This window comes from Suricata suricatta, chromosome 13 (genome assembly GCF_006229205.1).
Source record: "Suricata suricatta isolate VVHF042 chromosome 13, meerkat_22Aug2017_6uvM2_HiC, whole genome shotgun sequence".
Classification (NCBI taxonomy): Eukaryota; Metazoa; Chordata; class Mammalia; order Carnivora; family Herpestidae; genus Suricata; species Suricata suricatta.
In genome coordinates, this window is record NC_043712.1 from 89,954,618 (window position 1) to 89,979,213 (window position 24,596).

At 46.0% G+C, this 24,596-nt stretch overlaps 2 protein-coding genes across 4 annotated transcripts in view; one reads left to right on the forward strand and one right to left on the reverse strand.

The window, feature by feature from the left end:
- Positions 1-24,596, forward strand: part of NOL8 (nucleolar protein 8) — a 26,090-nt gene continuing 1,494 nt past the window's right edge. Inside the window, exons 1-15 of one of the 3 annotated variants that reach the window (XM_029919986.1) lie at positions 1-51; positions 1,267-1,493; positions 2,068-2,130; positions 3,414-3,492; positions 5,004-5,139; positions 5,621-5,689; positions 7,507-9,330; positions 10,582-10,689; positions 11,167-11,286; positions 11,524-11,614; positions 14,064-14,202; positions 15,734-15,811; positions 21,282-21,550; positions 22,965-23,091; positions 23,572-23,642. In XM_029919986.1, coding sequence (XP_029775846.1) covers positions 1,355-1,493; positions 2,068-2,130; positions 3,414-3,492; positions 5,004-5,139; positions 5,621-5,689; positions 7,507-9,330; positions 10,582-10,689; positions 11,167-11,286; positions 11,524-11,614; positions 14,064-14,202; positions 15,734-15,811; positions 21,282-21,550; positions 22,965-23,091; positions 23,572-23,642 — 3,313 coding nt within the window. In that variant the 5' untranslated portion in view covers positions 1-51; positions 1,267-1,354. Of the gene's footprint in view, positions 52-233; positions 367-1,266; positions 1,494-2,067; positions 2,131-3,413; positions 3,493-5,003; positions 5,140-5,620; positions 5,690-7,506; positions 9,331-10,581; positions 10,690-11,166; positions 11,287-11,523; positions 11,615-14,063; positions 14,203-15,733; positions 15,812-21,281; positions 21,551-22,964; positions 23,092-23,571; positions 23,643-24,596 lie in introns of those variants that run through there. The other 2 variants (XM_029919988.1, XM_029919987.1) reach the window with 2 other exon arrangements.
- The window catches only part of LOC115276141, a 7,856-nt gene continuing 4,103 nt past the window's right edge, over positions 20,844-24,596 (reverse strand). Inside the window, exon 2 of the mRNA XM_029919989.1 lies at positions 20,844-23,375. Coding sequence (XP_029775849.1) covers positions 23,152-23,375 — 224 coding nt within the window. The 3' untranslated portion in view covers positions 20,844-23,151. The remainder of the gene's footprint in view (positions 23,376-24,596) is intronic.

The window sequence follows — 24,596 nt, forward strand, 5'->3', positions numbered from 1 at the left end:
CGTGACTGGAACTTCCGGGCATGGGCGCCGCCAGCTGCGGAAGACTGCGTGGTGAGGAGGGATTTGGGGTCGTTGGGCACACTCTGCGTTTTCGTCTTTGGGTCTCCGACAGGAAGAAGACTAGGGTATCAGGCGGGGGGCTGGGGAGGCTACCAGATAGATGTAGGCTGTCGCCCGGAACACGAGCCATGCTTTAGGCTTCTGGGCGCTGTTCTGGGGTCGCGCGTGGGGGCGAGTGGGGGTCATTTGTCGCGGAGGGCATCGTCGGAGCTGAGATGACCGGATGAGCGATCTTAAGATGGGCCTTAAATCGCAGTCATTCTGGAACAGATCTCCCGAGTCTCTTCTAATCCAGCAAGTTCTCTAGTATGTGTTAAGAATTACAGGCTCTGGGGCGCCTGGGTGGCTCAGTCGGTTAAGCGTCCGGCTTCGCCTCAGGTCATGATCTCACAGTTCGTGGGTTCGAGCCCCGTGTCGGGCTCTGTGCTGACAGCTCAGAGCCTGGAGCCTGCTTCGGGTTCTGTGTCTCCCTCTCTCTCCGACCCTCCCCTGCTCGCGCTCTCTATGTGTCTCAAAAATAAATTTAAAAACATTAAAAAAAAAAAAAAAATTACAGGTTCTGAAATTAGATCTGGTTTGTAACCGTGGCTTCGGCGCTATTTCTCCCAGTGGGAGAATGACTTCACCTGTCCTGCTCTGCTAAAACACGAGAGTCTTGCAAACCACTTCGTACAACGCTGGCACAAGGTGTTTAAAAGGAAAAAAAGGCCTGTATTCGCTATAGTATCGGTTGCTTTCGTGACTGAACAGCACTTTGCAGATGCTTGTGTTGTGACATACACTGTAGTTGTGGCATTTGTGTACATCTCATATGACCGGGAAGCTTCAGGATGGAGAGCTGTCTTTTTATTTTGTAGCATATTAACCTGCCACATCCCATTTTTGTCAGCTTTTGTTACAGAGAATGTGTGAATGAATAAAGGAAAAATACCTGAAATATGCACAAATGAAAGGGGGTAGGGTATAATGTCATGGCCATTCAGATGGAAAGAATTTCCCTGTACTTGTGTCTGTGTGTGTGTGAGGTGCTGTTCCAAAGTGTGTTCGTGGAAAACGTGACTGTAGGGTGTGAGCAGAGTCTCCAGTGATAAAATTTGGAAGTAAGACAACAGGAAGCAAAACACAGGTCCAGGCGACCAGTTTGATGTAGAAGGTGCAGGGAAAGGAGTTGGGTTTTTGTTGTTTTGTTTTGTTTTTTGTTTTTAGATTTGAGAAGAACTAAAGGATAGAATTCTCCTGCACAGATAGGAATAATTTTTCTCATTAGAACACACCGAGGGTATCCTCAGCCTTCATGAAAGCCAACAGAGAAGTGAAGCGACTTTTTGTGGGCGGCCTTGGCCAGAACATTTCCAAAGCAGACCTACAAAATCAGTTCAGCAGATTTGGAGAAGTTTCTGATGTGGAGATCATCACACGGAAAGATGACAAAGGTAAATTTATAGCCCATCATGGTTTGTTAAAGGTAGATACAATTCATATCAAGAATCACAAAATAAAGGAGCCCAGGAGGTGAATGTTAGCCCTGAACACTGAAAGTGTCTCATTACAAAACACTGTTCTGTGTATGCCAGCCCCTGCCCTGTTCCTTGAAGGTGTTATATAAAATGTAGAACTTGCTCAGAATTACATTTGTGGGATCAAAAAAAAAAAACGTTCTAAATTCCAAAACATCTGCTTTCTGAAGCATGCAACTTTCAATTTTCAAAGCTAAAATTCTAATATTTCCAAGGTGCCCTGTTAAATAGAATATCACTAACATGCAGCAAGCAAAATGTTTCTTTAACTGACTGCTTAACATTTTTTTTTAATTCTTTAGGAATATTTTGGTAATCATGTTTAGAAAAATGTGATCTTTGTCTCCAGTGAAAAATAAGATTATTCTTTGAAAGAGCAAAGTTCCAAGAGTAATTTTTAAAATTTAGAAACGTAATCATTTTTACATTGTTTTCTGGGTAAGAGTTTAAGTGTTTTGTTTTGTTTTGTTTTGTTTTTGTTTTGTTTTAGGAAACCCACAGAAAGTCTTTGCATATATCAACATCAGAGTATCAGAAGCAGACCTGCATAAGTGTAAGATTGTTATGTGCTTTGTATTCTGTTTGCCAGTTCATGTCACTGTGTAACTCAACAGCTACTTTTAAGAAATCAGAGGAACAGCCATGGTAGAGGGAATTTCAGTATCCTACAGTTCAGCAGCTTTAGGTCCATTCCGTTTGGCATCAGCAGACATGGTAGCACATTCCTAGTGGGTTTGCTCAAAATGGTATTCTCAAGTATTTTGGACAAGAGACACACTTCCATAGGCAGTGCCTATTACACATTTGCCCCTGGATATATGCCATTCTCCCCTCCTTGATGCGTTCATTTCTCACGCAGTAAATTCTTGTCATTAAGCACTGTTAGGGGAGGGATTTAGACGAAATCTCACTAATAAGTGTAGTAAAGCTGAGGGTAAACTGTGGCCTTCAGTGAAGAAGGTAGGGAGATAATTCATACTGCCACTGATGCAGTAACGTGCTCGTTACTAGAGGCTGAAAAGTCAAAAGACAACTGAGAAGAGAACATGCTGATAGAGAAGGAGGGCCATCAGCCTTCTGTGTTCCTACTTGCAAAAAAACAATTTTTTTTTTAATTTTCTCTCATACGGTGAGAAATAAGTGGTGGTAAAGAACACATCAGCTCTGCTGTGTGATCTGTGACAAGCTGTTTCAACAGGTTACCTATCTGATGTATGACAAAATACTGCTGACCTCATAATATCACTGCAGAAGTTAAACAAAGTAACGCCTTTGCACTTAGCATAGTACCTGCCCTACCACGTGGTAATTTCTGTTAAGTGTTTCTTAGTCAGCTGGTAGCAGGTATTGAGAAGAACCGACCACAGTGTGGTCACCTGCAGCTAATTTATTTGCAAGTTACATAGTGAGAATTAGTGAGGTGATAAATAAAAGTTAGCCATACAGGATTTCAGTGTCCTCTGAGTCACCTTAGAAAATTATATTCATGTTTTTTAGCTTTATCATGGGAGATAACAATAAAACGTTAAATAAATGCCATTCACCAGAAGTTCCTGGCATCGCTTTGTGAAGGAGTGACAAATTATGCTATACTTTACCCATTTGCCTCATTCTGTTCTTCCAGGAACACTGGGCAATAGAGAGCATAAGCACTCCTTGGATGAGTGGCTTAGCTGAGGCCACAACTTAGACCTTTTCTCACCAGGTCTTGTTTTCTTCTGTGTCTTTCTGTGATAGACAAGTGTACTTTTTATAGTACTAATTGTAAAAATCACTGGCTGCAATATATTTTTGCATTGGCGTGTGTTTGAATAATAATAATGCTTTACTTTATAGGTATGTCTGTTTTAAATAAAACAAAATGGAAAGGTGGAACACTACAAATTCAACTAGCAAAAGAAAGTTTTTTGCACAGGTAAGATTTGTTCTGCGTGAATTTAAATCCTATTTTGTTTTATGGTAAATGATCTATACATTCACTTAAATGATTTGAAACTGTCAAGTACTATATTATTATAGTTTTAGCAAATTCGGGGGTTAGAAGTAGATTTAAAATCCCTTTGAACCGTGACTCTCCATTACCTGAGATACCCAAAAAGATTACGTAATGCGTTTACATATGTTTTAACTTATGAAAATATATACCCATTTCATCTTGTCATCTGCAACCTTCTGTGGTGATGTAGATCTTCCCCCTTCTTTGTAGTGATTGTTTAGCTGTTTCCAAAAATGGCTCTACCACAGGTATTTGTTGATCCCCCATTCATGATGGACATTTAGACTATTTCCACCTGTCATTATAGATGACCTTGGAGAATGGCAGCTGTACAGTGCGAGGGTTCCTTGGGTTTCTGTCAGAAGGGGAGATCTTGTACCATAGGGTTATGTAACATTTAAAATTTTAATAGATACTACTAAGTGCTTATATTGATTTTGGGTCTTAATGCTAGTGCCATACAAAGACACAAAGATAGTAGAAAGTTCCTATATGAGAGGCATAGGCTTAATTCTGCAAGTGATTTAAGAACAAGACAGTATAAAAATTAGTAGAGCATTTTAAGTTCCTAAAAGGTCTTATTCTCAGGGAGAAAAGATTACAGTTTGGGAGCTTTCCAAATAGGAAACATTTTAGGGATGGACAGCTGCAGCAGCCAAGAGAGTTGACTAGATTGTTCCAGGCCAGGAAATGACAGGGTCTAAAACAAGTGTCAAGCAGTGTGCTAAAGGCATATTTTGAAGGACCAGTCTAATGACAGAGGTGGGAATTTGACTGTTCTTCAGCTCAGGGCCTCTGTGAACAGGGTAGTGACATGACTTGATCCAGGGGCACTTTAGTGCCTACTTTGTGCCTGAACTGGAACCCTGGTCCTGGGCGGGGTAAGCGTGGATTGCCTGGACGGGCATGCCTGAGGATCATGAATCTGACAGTCGAAGGTGGAACGTAAGGGAGACTGACTGAGGGCAAGAGGCTGGTGGGGACTGGTCAGTGCAGCTGCCCAGGCCTGAGTGAGGTGGGGGAGTTCGAATTGGAAGGTTGAGGTGGCATTCTGCATTCTCTTCGTTAAGAGGGTGGATATAGGGCACCTGGGTGGCTCAGTCATTAAGCATCTGACTCTGGCTCGGGTCAGGATTTCATGGTTTGTGAATTCAAGTCCCGCATCACATGAGCTCGAGCCCCACTTCTCTCTCTCTCTCCAAGTGTGGAAATAATCAAGACTTGGCTGACTGGGTTCTGAAAGACACCCCTTCCTCCTGAAAAAGAGTGAAGTGATTGAGGGGGTAAGATGCCAGCAGTGTAAGCCGAAAGGGAAAAGTGAGAGATCCTAAAGGATTACATAAAATCAGACAGCTTTACAGTAATAAAATAAAACACTATTAATACACTGTTGGTTATTTTACCTGTTATTTCTATTTTCTTTTATTCAGACTGGCCCAAGAGAGAGAAGCAGCAAAAGCAAAGAAAGAAAAATCAGCAATAGGCAACACCAGTTTTTTGGAGAAGATGGGTGTGGTGGATTTTCATGTGAAAGCTGTGCCAGGGACCGAAGTGCCAGGACACAAAGTGAGTGTCCGCTGGCAACCCCAGGCCGCCGAGGCACTGAGCGCTGAGACCGTGTGGCCGCGGCTGTCATGTCTAGAACAGCCGCTTTTCCCCTTGCTGTGAGGCACTTAACGTAGGCCGTGCGTACGGGTGTTCAGTGTGTGTTTGCAGCTCTTGGGCAAGCACAGTTCTCCCTCATTTCACAGAAAGAAATCAGAAGTGGAGGCAGGACATAGGTGGTGAGGCAGGTTCCAACTTTGCCTTTTTAATGCCTGTCGTTAGCTTTTGGCTTCCCCCATGGGGTGTACAGGACCGAAGGCTGCCCTGTTTCCCCTTCTTCCTTCTTTCCCCAAACACTTCTTTTTGAGAAATCCTGTTTTATTATCAAAAACAAAACCCAACAGAAATCATGGCCCACTGTAAGTTTGATTTTTCTGTAGTGTTTATGCAATATGGTTCATCTGTTCTGATAGTAAATGTATTCCTTTTTTTCTTTCTTTAGAATTGGGTCGTGAGTAAATTTGGAAGAGTCTTACCAGTCCTTCACCTAAAGAATCAACATAAACGTAAAATATCCTTAGGAAACAGTCTTTCACAGTAATTAGTATTTACCTCAGCAATGGATACTTGCAAAAGTTCACCTCATTGCGTGAGAATTTCACTCTCTTGTCAGTAAATCTTAGATGTTTACAGTTTTTATGTTCTCAATTTCTAGGCAAGATAAGATCTACCTACTTATGTGTATGTGAGGGGTTTTGTACTACTCATCAAAGAAACACTTTGTAGATTAGCTTTTTTTTTTAATTTTTTTTTTTTACAATTATTTACTTTTGAGAGACAGCCTTAACAGAGGAGGGGCAGAGAAAGAAAGAAACACAGAATCCAAAGCAGGCTCCCGGCTCTGAGCTAGCAGTCAGCACAGAGCCTGACGCGGGGCTCAAACCCAGAAACCGTGAGATCATGACCTGAGCCTTGAAGTTGGATGCTCAACCGACTGAGCCACCCAGGCACCCCCAGATTAGCTTTTACATCCTCCTTGTCTGACATGGGTTCACAGCCATTGTCAAAGGCGTTAAAGAAGGGTGGGGGGAGGGAAGGGAGGTTCAGGCTGTTGTTAAAAAAGGCTTCAGAGGAAGTGGGGTACGGTGTGCGTTAACAGAGTGGGAGGAGGACCAGTAGGTAGGAGTGTGTGGACACACAGGAGACTGGCACATGCAGAAGTAGTGTGGGTCCTGGATGAGCAGACTCAGATGCTGTTCCCTTGAGGAAATGAAGATTGTGCAGGACCTTGAGATCCTAGCATCACGGACTTCTGCACAGGGGGTGTCACCTGTGTGTGCTTTAGCAGTAACCGTGTGCCGGTCGGTGGGGAAGCAGAAGCCGCTCCGGGTATTTCAGAGTGGGTGCAGCGCATGCACTGGTTTCAGACAGTGCTGGAGGAGCGAGCAGCTGACAGTTGGCCTGTCAGAGGTTAATAACTGCAGCAGAGCACCCCCACCCAGGGCTAGAGAAGCAGAGGTGTGTCCTCATTGCTCACAGCTGCTGTGCCACGGTGACTCCTGGGCACCTGGCCACCCCTGCCTCCGCTCTCCCTGCCGCTGGCCCTGACATCGGGGAAGCGGCCTTCCTCTCAGCCTCCCCCCAGTGGCAGCAGCTGACAGCAAAGAGGAGAGAACTGAGGGACAGGAGGTGCGGAGCTGAGAGACCGCAGATGCTGCCGGCACTTCTCACATATTTGGCAGGCGTTCAGGAGTCACTAAATGTTGAAAGCAACTTTCACTTACCTATTTGCAAGTTTTAGGAAATCAGCATGTGCTGGCTGTCATCACAGCACTTTGACATTAACTAGAATCTTTCTAGACTGTGTTAGCAACAAAACAGGCCTGGGAAAGAATTACTAGCTTCCTAATAGAGACCTGCAAGATGCCCTGCACTGTGAGCAGGATGCAGAATGGATTCCCCTGAGCTGAGAGGGTCAGAGCTATGGTGAGTGGGTACCGAGAAGGCAGGAGTGGGGAGCAGAGGCCGCATGGCAGCCGGCTGAGCCTCGCTGGCTGCGCCTCTGACTCTGCTGTTCTGAATCAGCTCAGCAGATGCGTTTCTCACATTTACGGAAATCAGCATGTGGCCCCTGTACCTGGAATATAACCTGAGTGGGTTTGCCATTTCTGCAACTTAACAGTGATGGTGCTCCGATTTAACTCAGTGTGCTGTGCGAAGGTCAGTACCAGTGAGGTTGCCAAGAGGGTGGTTTCGTTTGACGGGAAAAGGAAGGTCGGCTCTGAGTCAGTGATCTGCCAAAGATTACACAGTACTCGGTATGCTTCACCAGATTCTTAAGTTTTCCCAAACCTAGTGCCTCTGTTTTGTTCCTTGACTTTTGATAACATCATGAAGTATGACCCATCAAAATACTGTCACAACTTAAAGAAGATTGGGGATGATGTCACAAATGTCACCCCTGTGTCCCACCTCACTTGGGAACTGGAAGGAGGGGATGATCCCATGAGTAAGAAGCGACGCGGGGAGTTCTGTGCTGCTCACAGCTCCCCTAGGAAGAGGATCAAAATGCAGAAGGACGAGGTGTCCGCTGCATTTGCAGCTGCAAGAGCAAGACCCAGCAGGGTCCCGGGGAGTCCGCCACCCCCACGGCAAGGGGAGGCACAGGAAACACCCTGTGATCCCGTTACTCCCACGCTGCACGTACCTGCTTCTCATAGCCAGAAACTTGAAAATGTATTTGTCCAGACCTCTGGTGTGGGAACTACCAGGAACAGAAATCCCATGTCTGACGATGATACAGATTCCGAAGAAGAAATAAGACTACTGATAGCAAGAGAGGAAAGCCTGGAGAAAACTGTGTGGTCCTCAGTAGATGAATCTGCAAATGAGCCCTTTGAAGTCGTAAGGGGTGATTTCAAACCAGATGTTCACACGCTGCGCTCTTTCCCTGGGTTAGGTGACGCCTCCTGCCTGGCTGGTGAAGATGAAGTCACGGGAACCGATTGCAACTATGATTCAGGAGACACAGATGAGATCATTGCAGCAAAGAAAAAGTCCAGTAAGGTCAAAAGCAGAACAGAATTTTCACAAACAGAAATGTCTGACCACAAGAAAGCTTTGAAAAATATAAAAAACTGGGAGCTTTCTGATCATTGTGTTGCAGCCCAAAAAGGAAAAACCAACATGGAGCTAGCTGTCAGTCCTGGGGCCACATCCCACTCCAGCAGCAGCAGAGGTGTGGGCTCTGCATCAGAATCCACTGGGTCTGAGGAAGATGAGGAGTATAGTGCCCTGATGAAAAACTGCCTTCGTGTGAGGCTCACTTTATCGGATCTGGAACAGCTGGCTGGCGGTGACCTGCAGGCTCCAGGACAAGACCCAGGGAGTGGTGACCAGAAAATCCCCGCTAAGTGTGGCCGGGCCTCTAAGAGCCAGGGGACTCCAGGTGGCCTGTGCAGAGGCCGGCAGTGTATCCATCCTGAGGAGATCGTGGCCGCCCTCTTAGAAGGAGAAGAGAATACCAATGAAAAACAGAAACCAAATGAAAACAGCCTGAAGCCAAAATTCCAGGCTTTCAAGGGAGTGGGCTGTCTCTATGGAAAGGAATCAGTAAAAACCCTGAAAGAGAGAGTGGCCTCTGACAATACAAATGAAGATCAGAATTCCTTGAAACTTGATCCCAGTAGCTTATCCGTGGCAAAGGGGTCCCCATATGCTAATGTCTCATCAAGTGAACTAACTCCTCTCCAACATGCAAAGAAGGCAAGTGACCCAAACCAAAAGCAGCCTGAAAAGAGACAGTCCACTTTTGAGAGCGAGGATCACAAGATGGTGTCCCCGAGCAGTTTGGAAAGCGGAAATAGGAGTCCTACTTCTAGTCTGCTGCCGTTAAAAAGAAAATCTTTAAGTCTTCATGTAAAGACCTCCAAGGTTGGCTTTGATAAAGACTGTTGCCATGGGACCAGAAAGCCCGGAGAGGGCTCTGGAAGGAACAGCCTCCTGGCCCCTGCGGAAGCGCCAGAGGGCTCCTCCAGCAGAGCCGCTTGGGGCAGCAGCGCTGACGTCCCCCTTCCTGTGAGCAGCCGGGCTGCTGTGCGAGCTCCAGGCAAGCCTGCCGACGACAACGAGAAGCGCTTGGCCGCCTTGGAGCAAAGGTGGAGAGCGAAAGAAGCGCGGAAGCAGCTGGTCCGCGACGCCTTGGCAGATCTGGTGAGTGCGCGCCCGGTCTGGACACCACGAGGCCGCCCTTCCTTCCCGCGAAGGTCCGTGGGCCCCTCAGACCCCCTGTCCCAGAGCTCACCTGTTCCGTATTGTGTCCCTTTGTTAGAAGCTTTAGTCACCAGAGGAATTGAGATTAAACTCTGTTGACTAGAAGCATTCTTTGTTTTAATCTAGTTTTCCTCCTGATTTCTTTTCCTTTAGAAGCTTTAACTGCTATAGGTCAGTGATGTGTCCTAATATGTCTGACTTTGCATGTAAGTCACTTGCCAGTGGTTTATATCTCACTTGAGATTCACTTTAATGAGCCTTTATGCGTTTTTTGCTCAACTGTGTGTGTCTGTAAAGGCCTTCACAGTAAGTGCTACCCTGACTTACGGGACAAGGATCATGGTACCTGCCTCTGGCAGTCATTGCCTCATCTTGGCCCAGCACCCCAGGACCTGGAGAGAAGAGTGCCTGTGCACCCTCAGTACAAGGAGGTGCAGCCAGGGGGAGGGGCGGGGGGCTCCCTCAGCCTGACCGGACTCTGAGGCAGAAGGGTCAGTGAGGACTGGCTGGGCAGAGGTAGGAGGGCGGGAATGCAGAGGGAAGGCATTCCGCGGGAGCAGAGCAGTTTGTACAAAAGTGAGTGTTTATAGCCAGTGTGACTGAATGTACAGAGGACAAGGATGCATGAGAGAAGCAGGGCAGTTGTGAGAAGGCTGTGGATGTTGGACTTTATTCTGTGGCTGGAAAGGAAGAGAGTAAAGATTATTTGTGTATATATCAGAACAGGAATCCGTGAACCACAGCTCATAGGCCTTCCAGCCCATTTTGGTACAGTCTCCAAGTTGAGAATAGTTTTCACATTTATAAGGAGTTTAAAAAGGAAAAATACAGGACCAAGTCCATATGTGGCCTGCAGGGCCTAAAATATTTACTCTCTGATCTTTTCGAGAAAACATTTCCCAGCCTCTCTCTGGGTAAGATTGTTGAGGCCATGACAAATGAGTGAAATGGGACAAATCTGGAACCGCAGAATCTTGGAGAGGTCATGAGCCAGAACTAGGGCAGTGACAGTGGGAATAGACTTAAAAGATACCAAGAAGGTCCACTCTTGGAACTTGGTGACCAACTGGACACAGAGAAGGAAGTCTTCAGTTTGCCTGTTGGGAATCAACTGGGCTGAGAAGGGGCCCTGCCCGGGGACGGGGGAGGGGCTGTTTGAAGGGGTGCAGCTCTTCTTGTTGACTGTTTTAGGATGGTCGTCCAGAGGACAAGCCAACACACATCATCTTCGATTCTGACAGTGACGCAGAGGAGACACCTGCTGGGGAGCAAAGCCGCCGAGGAGAGGAGCCAGTGAAAGTAAGTCACTCAGGAAGTCCATGGACATTCGCTACTCTTGCAGATCCATTTTTTCTGGTACAGAACAAGACCTCCCCACAACTGCCAGGTTCAACGTAAAATCCTCCCAAGCCACAGTAGTCCCATCCCCAGGCCACCACACACACACAGGCCAGGGACCTTTCGGATTTTCCCCATTGTGAATCTGCCGTCCACATCGCCTGCCAGGTAACATCAGTACTAGTGAGACCTGCAGAGTGTCCTGTGTGACAGCCGCGCCCCACGCTCCCTTCAGACCGCACTGGGAGCCTCGAGATTCGTGACCCAAGAGGCCAGGTTGATGTCACCAAGTCAGGACTTTCCATTCTGAGCATCCACCCTTTGCTGGGAGATGCATCTGGATTGCTTGTTCTTAAGTGTGGGTGGAAGATTACGTAAAGAGAGAGTTGCAGATCGCCTCCGTTGTCAGTGAACCCTCTATCTGCGTCTCTGTTCCAGGAGGCCAGGAGTAGAGCCTCTGGGAAGCTGTTTGACAGTGAAGATGAAGAATCTGGCTCTGAAGATGACAGCCACAGGTTCAGAATTAAACCCCAGTTTGAGGGCAGAGCTGGGCGGAAGGTTAGTGAAGGCTGGAAATACTCAGACCTGCAACACAGCCATGTTTTTGACACCACTGTTAAATCTGCGTAAGTGCAGGCTAACCCAGACCTGCTTCCCAGTGTTCGGTGTTTGTTTTGATGGGTTCTTGGGTGGTGAGATTATCCAAACACTAATGTGAATTTCAGGGTGATAGGAAGGCGGGGAAACGCTGTCTTGGAACATGGCTATCGATTGTCTGTATGTCTGTCTACGTAGCTCATGGACTTACAGTCTCACTTCGGCACCGACGACAGATTCCGCATGGACTCACGATTTCTGGAAAGTGACAGTGAGGAGGAACAGGAAGGTAAACACCTACTGTTCGAACCGTCCTGTGTCAGAGCTGGGGCTCCCTGGGAAGTCAGCGGGTCTGGCCCCTTTGTTCGCCGTGTGGAGAACCTGCATCCCAAGACTTCAGGGTGTGAGGCCCGCGTCCCCCTGTTGCTTACGCAGTACTCCTTGAACTTGTTGGTACATATGAAGCAGCCAGAAAGGACAGGAAAGACCCCATCTTCCTCTGCCCTGTTCCTGGCATAGGGGAGCAGGAGGGGCTCTACCTGACAGTTAAGTCCCACATGGCTTTCTAGAAGCAGGAGCGTCGGCCTTCTGCCCCTGTGCATGCTGGCTGCAGGTGCTTCGGAAGCATTGCCCCATGGAGTGCAGGCCGCTTGCGTTTGTCCCAGTGCGGGCCCATCGGCGGCAGTGACGATCTCCCGCTTCCTTCTCAGCAGCGGCTCCAGACTTTCTCTACAAGACCTTGTGTGCTTAAGTTTCCATCTTATCCTTCGAAAAAGCACTCGCCTCCCTCCTGGCCCAGAGGAGGGCCACTTCCAAGTGAGGCCCCTCCTTCTCTCTCAGGTGTCTGGACTTCTCTGTCTTCACAGCGCGTGTTTCTCCTTCCTGAGTTACTCTTGGGCCTCACCGTTCATACTTGCTGTCCCTCCTGCTCAGAGGCTTGCCCCTGCTGACAGAGTCGGGTCTCGGGTCCCAAAGGGCATCCCTTCCACCCTGCCAGCTTCCTTGTCGCCACACCCAGCTTTTTCATTCTAAACTTGAAATGAAAAAATAAATTGCATCTGAATCAGAAGCGGCTGGATTTTTATTGAAAATGCACTCCCTGCTTTGACCCTGTCTTCTTTGAGGTGATTGTCCTGTGCAGGGCATGCTTCCAGAAGTTCTGCAGGCGTCATAGCAGCGTGTGCGTCAGAGCTGCTCTGCGCACTTCCACAAGGAGGCGGGAGCAGGCAGAGCGGATCAGCCTGCGCTTAGTGCCCCATGTGGAGGTGGCTTTCCGACCCTCTCCCTCTTCTGGCTGTGGCCCCACCCCGTGGTGAGCACGCCGCTCACAGTGCGGCAGTGATTCCTCAGCTTCGGCGTCTCCAGCGTGCCGTGGCATCCATCCCTGTCCACTGCCCACCTTGAGATGTCCTCTTCTCTGCTCCCTTTGCACCAGAACTCCCTTGTTTTCTTGGTTCCTGGTTCCCAAGGTTCTGTAGGTCCCTGTGGCGTTAGCCTTCTCTTGCATATGGGCATTTCCCAGATGTGGGTCATCTTTGCTCCTGACTGCTCTTTTCTCAGTGCTTGATGGATATTTGTCACCTGTGTCCTTGGGTCCATGTTAACACTCAGCCAGTCCCACCTGAGTGACTCTCAGCAGTGCTGGGCTCTCCTGTTCTGCGGATGGCACTTCCATTCTTAGGGCAGTAAGACACAGGACCTCTGTCTTTTGTTTCATTTTTCACCAGCTATTGAGGCTTAATTTCTTTGTGAATCACAAAGAATGTCCTGCAAGCAAGTGGCACAGGTTAAAATTGAAATTGCCATTTTTCAGAGTGAGTGTTTTGGAATATTAGCACATTCATGTGATTCGATTTACTGCTGCGTAAATTCTTTGCTCTTTCTTCAGTATGTGTGTTCATTTTGTTTCCTGTCCCTGTAGGCCTCCACCTTGGAGGATCCGCTTTGTCTGTCCTGCCTTAGGCTCTACCTGGTTTATAAAGCAGTTCTTGATGCAATTGAGCATAGTATCTGTCTCCTTTGAACCCTTAGACACTTGGGATATTTCTGTAGAGTACTTACTCAAGTTAGCGTTTTATTCCAGGATCTGTTACTTTGCTTTTAGCCTGCAGTAAGTTCAGGAGTCTTTCAGGTTTGCACTTCTTTTGTATTTCTATGTATAATCAGAATAGCTGTCTAACTTTGTTGTCTGAAATTTGTGTTTTTTGTAGTTGAAGATAACAGCATTTGGGTCCATGATGCCCTGTGTATGTAGGACCTAGGGCTTTCGTCCTACAGTATTTATTCTGAATGAAAGGCTGAGCAACTGTCTCAGAACAGGTTAATAGTAGAATTGTCATCATTCACTACCTTCCATTTTTAGATTTACGTGTAGTTTAAATTACATTTTTAGAATGTTAATTGCTTTGGTTTTGTGCTTAGTATCTTGCTCTATTACATTTGTCAATATTGACCTTAAAAACTTTGACTTGCTTTGACTTTGAAGGCCACTAAATGCAGATTTCGTTTTTATAATTACAAACAGGAATAGGACTTTTCATTTGTTGGTCAGGAGACTCCCAGATTCCCTGTGGCATTGAGGAGCCTGGGGACAGGGAGGTTAGGAAGATGGAGGTTGGCCCTTCTTTCTCCTGTCTGAGTGTGCTTTGCCCATGTTTAGGTGCTTGTGAATATTTGATGGTTGAGACTGCTCAAGTTATGTTTGCCAAGAGGCTGTTAACTACCCTTTTCCCTCTTAGAGGAAAACGACCGCAGAACCGCTGAGCAGGAGGAGCTTGCTGCCGAGACGCTTAAAGCCCTGAACATTGTGCAGAGTGTTTTGCGCACCAGCCTTAGCGGTTCCACTCACAAAGGATCAGTAGCTGCTAAGGAGTTTAAGTACGGTTTATGTTCCATCCCGTTCCATCCTGTTTTCCTTTGACACAAATGCCCTATTGAAGTCTGTATAAAACTAAGCCACTGAAACATTCTGGGGAGGCTGGTTGGCAATATGTATCTGTCCCTCAAAGCTATACTGCTCGGGGCGCCTGGCGGCTCAGTCACTTGAGCGTCCGACTTCGGCTCAGGTCATGATCTCATGGTTCGTGGGTTCGAGCCCCCGTCGGGCTCTGTGCTGACAGCTCAGAGCCCGGAGCTGCTTCGGATTCTGTGTCTCCCTCTCTCTCTGCCCCTCCCCCGCTCACTTTTTAAGGTCTTTCAAAATAAGACCTTAAAAAATATATATATATACACACATACTTATATATATATACTTCTTCTTGATCCAGGTTCACTCCAGGAAACGAATCTTAAATTTTTTCTCTATTTACATACTTAGAGGTAACAGCAGCATTGTTTTCCTTAGTGAAGCAGCTGGACAATGACTAAATATTAACTGTAGGCGCACCTGTGAGGCTCAGTTAACTGTCCATTCCTTTTTTTTTAATCCTTAACATTTATTTATTTTTGAGAAAGTGCAGGAGGGGCTCAGAGACAGAATCCCAAGCAGGCACCACGCTGACAGCACAGAACCTGACATGGAGCTCGAACTCAAACCAAGAGATCGTGACCTGAGGGGCAGTCAGACACTCAATTGACTGAGCCACCCAGGTGCCCCAAGTGTCCAACTCTTGATCTCACCTCAGGTCTTGATCTCAGGGCCGTGAGTTCAAGCCCTGCATTGGGCTTTGTGCTTGGCGTGAAGCCTACTTTAAAAAACAAATAAGTAAAATATTAACTCTAAAACTGTATACATGTAGCAGTTTATAATACAGAAAATTTTAAACACATAATTTGGAAAGACTAGTGATTAAAGCCCTGTACACCAGCTTCTACAGTCACTACTGTACGACCAGTTTTCCTTTCTCTTTTTGTTTTGTTGTTTATTTTTGTAACAGAGAAAGCATGAGCTGGGGAGTGGCAGAGAGGGAGGGAGACAGGAACCAAAGCGGGCTCCATGCTGACAACAGAGAGCCTGATGCAGGGCTTAAACTTGTTAGCTGCGAGATCATGAGCTGGGCTGAAGTTGGACGCCTAGCCGACTGAGCTCCCCAGTGCCCCATGTTCGTTTTCTTGTTTTGTTCTGTTTTGTTTTTTAATGTAAGCTCTGCACCCACAGTGGGGCTTGAACTCAGGTCCCTGAGATCAAGAGTCACAGACTCTTATTGACTGAACCAGCCGGACATCCCCAGTTTTCCTTTCTATACCTTTACTCCCCTCCCCAGCCTTTCCCCCCTAAAATCTTTTATGCAAATCCAGTTTTAAAATGTGACTATCTCTAAAAAGATCCTGATATCTTTTTTAGTTGTGTGGTTTTGTCTGGCTCAAAAAATTGGAATCGCTCCAAGGCTGACTTAAGATTTGCTATTAGGTTTTTGCATTATGTTCTGATTTCTCTCTCACAATTTATTCCTGTCCATTGTTTACATAGGGATGTCATACATTATGATCCAACAAGGCATGACCATGCCTCTTACGAAAGGAAGACCGATGATAAACCAAAAGAAAGGTAAGTTCGCTCACTCCTCTCAGTAGGAAGGTCATAGGAATTAGTCTCGTTTCAGACAGCAGTAGAGGTGGTAGCCAGTATCTCTCTATCGGTCCTTAATGCATTTAATTTAAGTCCAGGGAGGGAAAAGTTAGAGTGGGGTTGCGGATGTGGTAGAGAAAGCCTTTTAACAAAGAAGTTTCATGCATGTGAATGACATATGCTCCTGGGCTGGTGCAGTGCCTCCTACTTGTATTAGTTTCTTGTGGCTACTGTAACAAATTACCATAAACTTAACTGCCTTAAACCACAAAAGTTACTGGGAGTCTGAAGTCAAGGTTATTGGAAGAGCTGCATTCTCTCACGAAGTTCAGGGGGGAGCATCTGTTCCCACCTCTCTCCTGGCCTCAGGTGACGGCTAGCAGCCCGGGGTGGTCCTCGCCTGGCTGTGAGCCCCCATCACTGGACTCTTGATCTCTGTCTTCTTTCATGTCTGTCTGTGTCAGCAGCACACTTGTGGTTGCATTTAGGGCCTGCCTGGATAATCCTGGAAAACCTCTTTGCAAGGTACTTAATAACTCTGCAAAAACCCTTTTTCCAAATAAGATAATGTTCACAGGTTTTAGAAAATAGGGCCTTGAAGGCAGAGATTCAGTCCAGTGCACTACTTCAAGGTGTAGGACTTGTGTTTCCTGTGCGTCCCCTATCAGTTTGAAAAATATGGCACATCTGTGGAGCACCCAGTGAGCCTGCCTGGTTTCATTCCTTCATTTTCGGACTATTAAAATCACTAAAGGCAATGTGGCATTCCGAATTAGATCCTGGAAGAAAAAGACATTTGTGGAGAAACTAGGGAAATGAGAATAAGGTTTGCGTTTAATTAATAGCAATGAACCTATGTTCATCTATTTTCGTTTTGACCATTGTGTCAGAGAAGATGCTATTGTGAGGGGAAACTAAGTGAAGGCTATTTGGGAATGAGGTCCTATCTTTGTGACCTTCCTATAGATCTAAATTTCTCCCAAGATTAAAAGTTTCTTTTAAAAAGAGTCAGATTTGGGGTGCCTGGGTGGCCCAGTCAGTTGGGTGTCTGACTTTGGCCTGCATCATGATCTCACACTTCTCATGAGTTCAAGCCCCACATTGGGCTCTGTGCTGACAGCTTGGAGCCTGGAGCCTGTTTCAGATTCTGTGTCTCCCTCTCTCTCTCTCTCTCTCTCTCTCTCTCTCTCTCTCTCTCAAAAATAGATAAACATTAAAATAAAAATTTTTAATAAAATAAAGTAAAAAAATATAAGTCTGATCAGACCAAAGTAAAAGTAACATAAAGATTTCCTACAACATAGAATTTTTATATGTTATTTCAAATAACCCACGTTGAATGTGGCTTTTGAATGGAGTATAGTTTGTATATGAGATTAGTGTTTATATGTGTGATGTATCATCTATTGCTGTATTAAAAATTATTTAAAACTTAGCATCTTAAAACCACAAAGACTTATTAGTACCTCAGAGTTTCTGTGAGTGAGGATTTTGGGAGCAGCCTCTTTAGGTGGTTCTGGCCAGGGTCTTTCAAGAAGTTGTGGTCAGAACGTTGCCCTGGGTTTCAGTCTCCACAGGCTCGACTGAGGCTGGGTGGCCTGCCTCCGGGATGGCTCCTCGTGGCGCGTCCCTCACCGTGTTGGCGTCTCCGTTATGCTGCTGACGTGTCCTCACAACAAGGCAGCTGACTTCCTGCAGAGCCAGGACCCAGGAGTGCAAGGGCCACCGTGTGTTTTATGACATAGTCTTAAGTCACACACTGACAATCCGCCCTAGTCACTTTTCTTGAAGCAAGTCTCGTAAGTCCAACCCATAGTTTGATTGGGACTTAACACTACCTCTCAAAGGGAGAAGTGACGAGGAGTTTGTGGATGTCTTTAAAACCACCCCAATCCACCTGCTGGATTTGTTTACATTCCTGCCACATCCAAAATATGCTCACTCCCTCCCCGACTTCCCCAGGACCCTCACGTCTACAATATCGTCTACAATATCCGTTCAGAATCTGGGATGCCGATCATCCAAATCCCATCTAGGGGCAAATGAGGCTCGATGATGTAATTCCTAGAACATGACACCTTGAGTGCGGCTCTTGTATCAGAGATGGAGAGAACTGTGAACCAGAGTGACTGGTTACTGCCCATCTCTGAACACAGTGGTGGGACAGGCACAGAATGGCCACCGTGAGCCCTGCTTTCCAGAGAGGATACAGGAGGCACGGGGGCACCGGTCCGGAGGAGCTCTGAAATCTGGACAAACTTCGGGAGTTCTTAGATTAGAACTGTGGGCCCGGTAATAATTCTCCTGTGGTCTTGACTCCACCTTTTGGAGCATCCTTCCTTTTTCATGAATGGTCACGTGGTTGTGGCTGAGTGCTTTTTCTCAGCCTCCTTTTGCTTGTAGAAGTGTGGGAATCCAAAAGCCTTTTCGTTGTAGAATATGACAGTACCTATCAATCTAAGCTAGTGTTTCTCACAACATATTTCTCTTAAGATATTTGGAATCTCCTGTGAATCTCCTAGGGGTTCATTCGCATTAGACAGGAGCCACACCCACAGATCATTTGGAGAACAGCTTATTTTCCTGTGGACTTCTGCTGAGACACCACCTTCAATTGGTTGAACAATTGAAGTTACTGGGCTATGGCTGGGCTCTTAACAAAGGATTTTGTTTTCTGTTTAGAAATCAGAAACAGGGTCTACACATTTCTCTGTTAAAGATCAGACAGTAAACATACTAGGCTTTACAGGCCACATGGGCTCCTTTGCAGTGACTCCACCCTGCCTTCTAACAGGAAAGCAGCCACAGGCGATACTAAATGAGTGAGGGAGGCTGGCTTCCAGTAAAATTACCAGTAACACACACATTTGCATTTCATATAATCTTCCATGTCACAAAGTCATTTTCTCCTTATTTTTTCCAACCATTTCAGACTATAAAAGATACTCGTAATGTGCATTCCGTATATAAATAGCCAGCAACCTGGCTTTGGTCCATGGGCTCTGGTTTGCTAGCGCCTACTTTAGACCATGATTTCCTGAGTCTTAGGAAGCCAATTGCTTAGAAGCCAATTCTTAAATTTCATGTCATTTGTGTTCTAGAAATTAGGAGTCTTCAAGACCGTGAGGCCCTAGCTCCTTATAAACAAAGTCCTCCTTTAGTGAAACTGTCTGTTCAGGTTGTGCTGCAGCAGCGCGAAGAAACCAGCAAATACCCAGACCTTCCCAGACACCTTCCTAGCCAGCTCCCTGTGCAGAGGCCTGTCCCAGGGCCCACTTTTACAGAGGCAACGCAGTGTGGCCGTCGTGTGGCTAGAGCCCCTTTTCCCAGGTTTCCAGCAGTGTGTCCCTCCCTTTCCCAGGCGCTACTGCAGCCGCCTCAGTGGCTGTGTAGTTTCTACTGGCAGTTTCTGCAAGGCTCTTCAGGCTCTTGCTGACGGCCTCCTTGCTGTCTCCTGGTGCCTGCCCATTACCTGGGCTCTGCAGCCCCTTCTCCGGTCTAGTTTTGTTAGAGTAGCACCTCACACCCCAGTACCAAAGTCTGTGTCATTCATGAATCGCTGTGTAAAAAACTTCCTGAAGACTCAATAGCTTGACCTTAAAATTTTGTTAGGTCCCAATTTCTGTGGGTCAGGAATTTGGGAGTGCTTTTCTGGGGTAAGGGGCTCTCAGGAGGCTGCAGGCTCCCAGGGCTCAAGACTGCCTGCAAGACGGCTCAGGTACATCTTGCAGGCAGGAGGCCTCTGTTCCTTGCCTCTTGTTTGGCTCTTTGAGTGCCCTCAGGGCATGGCAGCTGGCTTCCCCCAGAGCCAGTGGTGTGTCCTGGAGAGAGCAAGGTGACCCTCCTCTTCATAGGCACACCCCGTCACAGCAGCCTTCCTCCACTCCTTCAAGAGGTCTCTAAGTCAGGCCCACATTTAAGGGAAATTAACTTCCACATTTTTTTTTTTAAACATTCATACATTTTTCAGAGACACCGTGTGAGTGGGGGAGGGCCAGAGAGGAAGGGACAGAATCCAAAGCAGGTTCCAGGCTCTGGGCTGTGAGCACAGAGCCTGATGTGGTGCTCAAACCCACAAACCATGAGGTCATGACCTGAGCCAAAGTTGGATACTCAACTCAGCCACTCAGATGCCCCATTAACTTCCACATCTTAAAAGAAAAATGGATCAAAGATCTTTGGACCACTTGGTGGTTTTTTCTTAATTTTTTAATGTTTTTTATTCATTTTTGAGTAACAGCGCAAGATGGGGAGGGTCAGAGAGAGAGAGGGACACACAGAATCCAAAGACAGGCGCCAGGCTCTCAGCAGTCAGCACAGAGCCTGACACGGGGCTCGAGCCCACAATCCGTGAGATCGTGACCTGAGCCCAAGTCTGACGCTTAACCGACTGCGCCACCCAGGTGCCCCTGGTCCACTCTTAAAACCACCATATGGTGGTTCAGTGATAAGTATGTGGAACTGCTAAACTAACACCACTTCTCAGAGCTCAGTTTCATAGAAGGCATATCCCTCTTAAATCCTGGCCAGCTTGGTTTTCTAAATGAAGTATTAAAAGTGTCTCTCTGTGACAGACAAGATTATCTTCTTTCCCTCAAGAAGGTAATCATTTAAGACGTCTTGTTCCCTTATTATGGGTAACACAGAATTTTGGCTCGATACTACTCATGACATATAGAATGGACTCTAATAGGAAGAATGATTTTAATCTTCTAATAGTTAAAAACTCAGTACTGGAAATAGCCGTGGAACTTTTTATCCCAATATCAAAGAGAAAAAGAAATGCAGAGCAGGTTATAATGACATCAACATTCCATATCAAAACAGTAGACTTAGCACATTTATAATTCATTTCTAAACCAATGTTGTAAAATTCACAGAATTTTGGGGGGTTTTTTTAATGTTTATTTTTATTTTGAAAGAGAGACAATACATGTAGGGGAGGAGCAGAGAGAATCGCAAGCAGGCTCTGCACTTCAGCATGGAGCCCAATGTGGGGCTTAGTCCCACGAACTGTGAGATCATGACCTGAACCAAAATCGGGTCAGTTGCTCCTCCGACTGAGCCACTGAGGAGCCTCAAAATTCACAGAACTTTTGAACTTGTAGAGATCTTGAAAGTTACCTGGTTTAGCATGTTCATTTTGCAGGTGAGGAAACAGTCCTTTTGTGGTTAAGTGATTTTCTGAAAACTAATATCTTAGGTGTGATTTATGGAATGTAATTCAGAGGATAGGAGGGAGATTTGATTCTTGTATAATGTTTGGAGCTGTTTGACATAGTTTTGTGTAGTAAAAGCTTACTGGTCAAGATTCTGCCTTTATGAATAGAGTTTCATATGCGGATCCTCTTGGTTGTTGAAAGACTGGATTAGTTTTCCAAGGTGTTCTTCGAATTTCTGGCAGCTGGTGGTCTCTTTGTAATGGGCATGTCTGTATGTGTCCCTGCAGTAAAGCAAAACGGAGGAAGAAAAGGGAGGAAGCCGAGAAGCTGCCTGAGGTTTCTAAAGAAATGTATTATAACGTTGCCGCGGACTTAAAAGAAATATTTCAAACTACGAAAGTTACCAGTGAAACAGCAGACGAGACACCCTCTAGTGAGAATCATCATGGCGAGAAGGTCAAAGTCCAGAAGCCCACCACTCTGACAAATGGGGCCGAACAGCCTGGCGGGTTCACATTCTCTTTTTTTGATTCGGACGCTAAAGATGTAAAGGAAGGTACTTACTAAAGTGTTACAACTTTTTCACTTCAAGCAGCTTGAATACAGTAGATTGAGTCTACATTAAGTGTGATAATGTAACATTAGTTGAAAAAATCATTATTCTCTTTCACCTCAGTAAACAATAGGAGTCGGTATTATATGGCCAAAAACCACATGCCTGGAGGTGTGTTCGCAGAGCGGAAAAGTGTTGTTGCACTTAAGGGAGCACACTTCTAGCTGCCACTTGAAGGGGTGAGCGTGTTCTGTGCAGCGTTCCTTCTCCTGGGTGGAAACAATCGTTAAGAAGAATAGGGAGTCATTTATTTAATTAGCTTTGTATTTTACATGCAGTTGGAAAAGCCAAGACCCGTGGAAAGCTGGTGCTTTCTGGTGGGGAAAGGTGGAAATAGGCGGCCTTGGCTTTATACAGATGAACGTCATTGACATGCCGGTTGCTTCCAACTTAATCCTAGGAAGTGTGCCAGAGCCTGGAGAAAATCACAAGCTCCAACACATACAGTTCTGCGTTCCGTTTCAGGAGGTTCAGGGGGAGCCGGAAGTTAACGCTAGCTGTTAGTCAGGCTGCTCTCCCCGAGTGTTCAGGATGGAAATGCGGCCATTCTGGAAGCTCACTGAGCAGCCGGCTGAGCCGACGTAGAAGAATGCCGCACACCTACCTACAGCGTGCTTAAAGAAGCGTCCGTGCAGGTAGCACATAAGCACTCCGTGTCAGTTCTCTGGTCCTCCGACAGGAAGGCAGTTACCCAGTTTTTCAAAATTTGTTCTAAGTAAGACACAATAAGTACTTCATGTGCGGTTTACGTCATTCTCCTGCACATGTTGTCCATCTGAGTATCGAGGTCAGTCCTAAACTGCGGAGCAGAGCCAGTGGGATGTGGATGCGGACTGTAACTCCTCTGAGAGCCAGGCCTGAGAAAGGAGCCTTGAAATGAGTGCTGAGATGCCTCAGGCGTGATTTCCGTGCTCAGGAATCAGGGACACTGTCCACATCGTAGAGCAGTAGCTTGTTCGGCAGTTCCAGAAAGACTGGGAACTGAAGCCGTGAAGAAACATGTGTTCCTTTCCTCACTGATGAATAAATGGGGAAACCTGGTTTCACTACAACACGTTCTGTTTTGAGCTTCTCTTGCTACTACAGGTGCCACCCTTCTGTTCTTTTATGTTACGTGTTTATAAACCTTTAGTTTCTGTATCTTTTCATAGTATTACTATATTTCTTATCAGAGCACCTTGGTAGTGCCAAAAATATGGCACTTTGTCTCGATTAATATTGAAAATCCAAAAAGATACTACTGATTTTAAATTAGTGACTAAGATACTGGATCCTTAGAGCTATGTGTGTGGTCAAAGCGGTCACATGAGTGTGTTCAGGAACAGTCCTGTCCCCTTTCATTCCCGTGACGATCCAGACACCTACAGGGTTGAGACGGTGAGAACGGGGACGGTCTTCTGGCAGGGAGCCCCTCGAGTCCAAGACAGCAGTTCTGAAGAGGAGGACGTTACAGAAGAAACAGAGGACAATGAGGCCGGCCCCGGGTAAGCAGCTTCCTTCTGCGCAGGTCTGGTTCAGGATTTGTAGAACCTGAGTCAGACCTGCTAGTAGAGACAGCCATGTTTATCTTCACAAGACAACCTAATTTTCATCTCAGCTCCTTTGGAGTTCTCTAGCTGTTTTGTAACAGGGATCATGTCTCTTCCTTGAAACTGGAGAGCACTGGGTGGGCTGTGTGTAGTCCCAGATCTGGAAGGAGCACCCAGAACGTCCCATTCACTGGCAGAGTTGGCAGCGACACTGGGGTGTGGTGGGTGGTCAGCCACCGCTGTGGGACATAACAAGTGGTTGTTACCAACGCTTCAGGATAGAGGGGAGTCACTTTAAATCAGGGCAAAATGAGCAAAACAGAAAGCAGCTATGTTTAAAAACTAGTTCATTTATATTTTCAGGTGAATATTTCATCTGAAATGTTGAAATTAACCCTTGTCTGTCTCTCTCTCTATCTCCCTCTTTTGTTTCAGAGAAGTATCAGTACCTGAGAAAGAGACTACAAGATTTTTCTTTTTTTCTAAGAATGATGAAAGACTTCATGGTGAGTCCATTCCTCGATTAAATGGTAGAGAACAGGAAGTGGTACAGCTCTCACCACTGCACACTGTAATACAGAAACGTGCATCCAAGAAAGAAGTATTTGGCAAAAATTTGGACCCTTTGCAATGGCATGTGGTTTAGCTCTTTTTGGACTGACCCAAGTAGACCCCCCAAGCTCTGGAAGATGAGCGTTCCCACTCCCCATCTCTGTTCCTCATTCTTTTTCATCATCAAGGGCTTCTTTGTTCTGGGGACTTGCTTAGATGCTACACGGGCAAAACCCGTTTTCCATACCCTGAATGTTCATGTGAGAGCTGAGGCTCCTGGAAACTCCGTTCTTTGTTTCTTAATCACCTCAGTTTATTTAATACAATTTTTATTGTCAAATTGGCTTACATACAACACCCAGTGCTCATCCTAACAAGTGCCCTCGTCAATGCCCATCACCCATATTCCCTCTCCACCACCACCTCCCCTCCGTCTACACTCAGTTCTCTGTATTTAAGCATCTCTTGTGGTTTGCCTCCCTCCCTCTCTGTTTGTAACTATTTTTCCCCTTCCCCTCCCCCATGGTCTTTTGTTAAGTTTCTCAAGATCCACGAGTGAAATCATGTCCTTCTCTGACTGACTTCTTTCACTCGGCATAATACCTTCCAACTTCCATCCACATTGCTGCAAATGGCACGATTTCATTCTTTCTCATTGCCAAGTAGTATTCTATTGTGAACTCATTTCTTAAAGCCTAGCACAAACAGAAACCAAGATACATGATAGTTAATGATACATAAAGAGTAAAATCCTAGCAGTTCTATATTTTCATTTTGTAAACACAAAATATTTTTTTAAACAGCATAAATTATAGAGGCGCCTGAGTGGCTCAGTTGGTTGAGCATCAGACTCTTGGTCTTGGCATAGGCAGTGATTTTGTGGTCATGGAATCAAGCCCAGCATCAGG